Source organism: Cydia amplana, chromosome 2, assembly GCF_948474715.1.
Source record: "Cydia amplana chromosome 2, ilCydAmpl1.1, whole genome shotgun sequence".
Lineage (NCBI taxonomy): Eukaryota > Metazoa > Arthropoda > Insecta > Lepidoptera > Tortricidae > Cydia > Cydia amplana.
Window position 1 is genome coordinate 14,400,370 of NC_086070.1, and position 4,592 is coordinate 14,404,961.

General features: G+C 37.9%; 1 protein-coding gene across 1 annotated transcript; it reads right to left on the reverse strand.

Annotated features, from left to right (window-relative positions):
• Nucleotides 1-479: 479 nt before the first annotated feature.
• LOC134657703 (ubiquitin carboxyl-terminal hydrolase isozyme L5) lies at nt 480-3,283 on the reverse strand. The gene is made up of 7 exons (XM_063513269.1): nt 3,254-3,283; nt 2,750-2,834; nt 2,376-2,439; nt 1,864-1,969; nt 1,429-1,656; nt 1,097-1,254; nt 480-883 (listed from the first exon to the last, which is right to left on the reverse strand). Exons 2-7 carry the CDS (start codon nt 2,820-2,822, stop codon nt 544-546), a joined length of 969 nt encoding a protein of 322 aa, XP_063369339.1. The 5' UTR covers nt 2,823-2,834; nt 3,254-3,283; the 3' UTR covers nt 480-543.
• Nucleotides 3,284-4,592: the final 1,309 nt, after the last annotated feature.

The following is a 4,592-nucleotide window of genomic DNA, read 5'->3' on the forward strand; positions in this document are numbered from 1 at the left end:
ACGCGTAGGTACGTCACATCACGCTATCGAATGCAATTTACGCTAGGGGTATTGACGAGTTAGCGTTTTTGACAGAAAAAGGTCCCAATGATAGAATAAAACAAATAATCAATTGAAGTTCATTTAATAAGACCCATACCAGTGGGATAGATAGTCAAATATTCAGCTTTGATTTCAAATTTCATCGTAAATATATATTATAATACCGAGAACATTTCTTTCAAGTCTATCGTTTTTCTGATTTTCTACTGGCAGTGACACAACAGTTATATTACTCAAATTACAACACAGCACCAGATAATAATATATTATTACCGTGACAATATTAGCCTGAAACTTACAATGAGACCTCTGAAAAATGAGTATCCGACTAGACTAGGTCACGAAACTGAAAAACGCTACCTACCTAACGACTCTTTGAGACGCGATTTTACTGGTGGTGGTGTTGAACGCATTTACATTTTTTTTAAATAAAAATTACAAGCAGCACAGATACACACATACTCCACTATTCTTTTAATACTAAAGCTTCATTGCATATTCCTACGTCTTAATCTTTTTAGGTCCTTTTTTCGCCGCACGCTCCTTCGCCTTTTCCAATAGTGGAGTCAATTTTTTCTCCTCTGCCAAGATCTTGAGCAACTGCACTATAAACGGTATGTAGTTGTGTTTTCTCCGCGCCATCTCCTGCTGGTACTTGGCCATCTTGACGTCCTCGTATTCTATAAGCATCCTGAGCCGGGGTATCTCGTTCTCAACTTCTTCCGAGTGCATGCCCATCATCTGTGACTCGTTAAGAAGTTCCTCCAGCTGACGTTCGTAAATCATCTTTCTGTCTGATACGAGAGCCATTAGATTGAAGTGGATCTCGCCTTCTGTGTAGCTGTAAAAAAAAAGGTAAATTCTAAGATTGAAGTCTAGCTCGTGAAATAAGTACCTATATAACTTTCAATGAGTGACTTTGAGCATGTCCAAAATTATAAGGAACCAATTGAAAACAACCATCCTCATGTTACAAGTCTAGTTCGTATTGAACACGCGTCCGTCGGTGGCCAATAGGCATGTAACCCCTTAACCAGTAAAAAGGTAGACGTACATGTTGATGCGCTTCATGATGATGGGCCTGACGACGTCGAGCCAGTCTTGCTCCGGCGCGATGGGTCCGTGGTCGATGGGACCCTCGCGCAGCCCGTCCAACTCGTACAGCCGCCCGTCGATAGGCATATAGCCGATGAAGTGATATACGTCGTCATCCTAAAATGAGACAGTGATTAGTGAGGTTATTATGTTAAACAATCAGGAAAGTACTCGCAAAAGTTTTCTGCAAAACTCTTCATAAAATCTATAGCTATCTTTTTATTATTAATTTGTTATATGTCGGATATTAAAATTATTGGCAGTACTGCATATTATTAACATGATACCAACCTTTGAAGCCATTTTCTGATCAAACTCAAAGTGCATGTATGGTGACATGGAGTTATGCGCCATGCGGATGGTCTGCGAATTGCTCAAAGTCAAGCCTCTCATACGGGGGTCAAATGACATGCTGAACTCCTTTAGCTTGGTCAACTCAGGGCCTATGTCCACGTCTGGGTGAGTGCAGTTTAGAAGTAAGCTGACTACAGCTTGGGTAGCACAGGCATTATTGATAACCTAAAAACAAAATATAAATTGTATTAAAAATGACTGAAAACCAAAAGAACCAAGTTATGTTAAATTCTAAGTATAAATTATGAGGCTTATGAACAAAGTTATGAAAGTTGTTCATGTTTAGTCCCACAACTAACTTTACTCTCAAACTTCTTAATGTACTTTTCACATCCAATTTATTAATCTGCTAGCTGTAGAATGCAAAATCACCTGTTTAGCAAAGTAGATTTTATCAAGACGGTTGTCTGTCACAACGGGGCCAGCAGGTTCCTCGTGTTGTAAGAATTTGAAGAGAAATATAAGTCCATGAACAGGTCTGAAATATGTACAAATAACGTCGGCTGAGAATATGTTTGTGCCATATATATTTTTAAACAAAATAGTTTTTTGATGATTCCTAAAATAACAAAAAATCACTTCTGCATAACTTCCAACTGTAATTCTGACATTTGATCATCTCTACAGCCCACTTGCACCATCCCACTAACCTGGGGCTAAGCGGTTAAACTTGGAGTTACAATGGTTACTAATACAATTTGACACCAGCTTAAAGGTTATACGGATTAAGTATTAATCAGCTTTTTCTTTATTTTTTTTCCTTTTAAACAATAGTGTTTCTTCATTCGGTACCCCCCCGTAATGAGATCTACAGAATTACCTACACTACTTTTGGCTGTTGATAATGAGTAATATGTACACACAATGACATGCATGATAGGTACCTTAGATTTTCAAAAATTCCTTCCTCCATGGTCCATAATTCTTCTACTTGTACACCTTTAGCTCCTGTGGAATGATTTTTGTTTTAGTTTTGTTACAATTAACCTGTCAAATCCCACGATATGACGTCACCATAAGCGTTCTGGCTCATATATGAGCCGTGGGAGCTGACAGATTAATGTTGTTTCCTAAATTGCCTGTTTTTACATTGATATTTTTTTTTTGGGCGAGGGTCCTTGACCCGCACTCTGGGTGATCATACAGGTTGTCCATTGCAGTTCAAGGCAGAAAGAGCAATTGTAATGGGCATTATACCACAAAAATGAAATACCTAAATAAATAAACTTGTTGGGTTGAATAATTGCTAAATATTTACCAAATTTCTTTATCAGTTGTGTGAAAACACCTGGATCACTCTCAATCAAACACCAGTCTCCTGCAGATTCCATTATGACAAACTTCTGTAAATAAAATTGAAACATTGTCATATCCTTGTAATGTAATAGGTAGGTCCTGCTTTTCATTTTGAATATTATATCAACATAACCTCCAAACCCGGTTAAATTCTTACATACTTCTACATCAGTGCACGTATTGTTGAAATCCAAATCATACCAATAATCTATAAGATACCGCTATGACAAGAAAACAAACCACAGTGAAATGATTATTAAAATAAACTTATTATTTAAAACATTGGGTAGGTACTAAAAGAGCGAGTATAAACACTAATTAAAAACTGCATTTACCGCTTATCAAGAAACCAGCACTAATGGATGACTTGAAACTTAGACCACGATTGTAAAATCTTTTTACTCCTTCTTTTAAATACAAGGTTTAAGATCAAAACACACGGGTAATTAACCAAAATAAACCAAACCTTTTGCAAGTCACGTCTATTCTCAAAGCAAAGCAACGTCAATGAACGTCAAATATTTTGTTTGACATATACAAGTACACAAGTCCAAACCAATCTAATTTGTAAACAAAAATGACGAGATAACTAATACATATCGGACCGTACGAATGAAAAAATAGAGTATAATTTTGTGTGGTTGTAGGGAGTTAGTAAAACAAAAACGAAATTTATTTGCGGCTAGCGAGCAATGGCATCCGCGTCCGCCATCTTTACGTTTCGTTGCGCGCGCAGTTCATTGACACTGCCACACCCCGCTACATATACAATTTCTCCACAATTTCTTTTGTGTTGCGTTATTTCATTCTAGTAATATACTTGGTCAACCAGATCTTGACAGTAGAAAAAGGCGGCAAATTTGAAAAATGTAGGCGCGAAGGGATATCGTCCCATAGAAAATTTGAATTTCGCGCCTTTTTTTACTGACAAGATTTGGTTGACCAGCTATATTTTACATAGAAGGTAGCATCTTATAGAAGTGGTCTATGCGTGCCTCCGTCAGGGACAAAACATACGCAATGCGACGCTATGATTGAAGATTTGAAAATTTGAATTTCGCGCCTTTTTTACTGACAGGATTTGCCTGACCAGCTATAAATGACTATAACATTTCATATTTTTCATACTTTGATATAATTTAATATGTGTTGTATAGGTTGTATAACTGCGCATAAAGAAATGCACTGAAGGAATGACTATGGAAAGGCCCCTCCACACTCGTGCGCGAAACGCGAAGCGAAGACGCGAACGCGAGTGTGGGATCGATTTTCGCAAACAGCGAAATCGACTCCACAGCCACACTCGCGTTCGCGGCTTTGCGCCGCGATTCACACACATAGTCAGTAGGGGGCTGAATGACTTGAATCGAATATTGTAAAAGCCATAACACACTACTTGGACGCAGCTATGCTGGGAATGAGATGCAGTATCGCTTGCTCCCTCTAACGCATATTTTAAAATGAAAATATTGAAAAATTAATGATCAATGAGGTTATAAATAACTTTTTGTATGGGAGCCCCACTTAAATATTTATTTTATTTGGTTTTTAGTATTTTGTTGTTATAAGCGCCAATAGAAATACATCATCTTTCTATCACGGTTCATGAGTTATTAATTCCGGAGGCCGCAGGTTCAAACCGCGGCTCGTACCAATGAGTTTTTCGGAACTTTTATGTATAAGTAGGTACGAAATGTCATTTGATATTTACCAGTCGCTTTTCGGTGAAGGAAAAACATTGTGAGAAAACCGGGCTAAACGGTAGGCCCGTTTAGCCCGGTTTAGGTACCCTCTAGCTTTGGGTT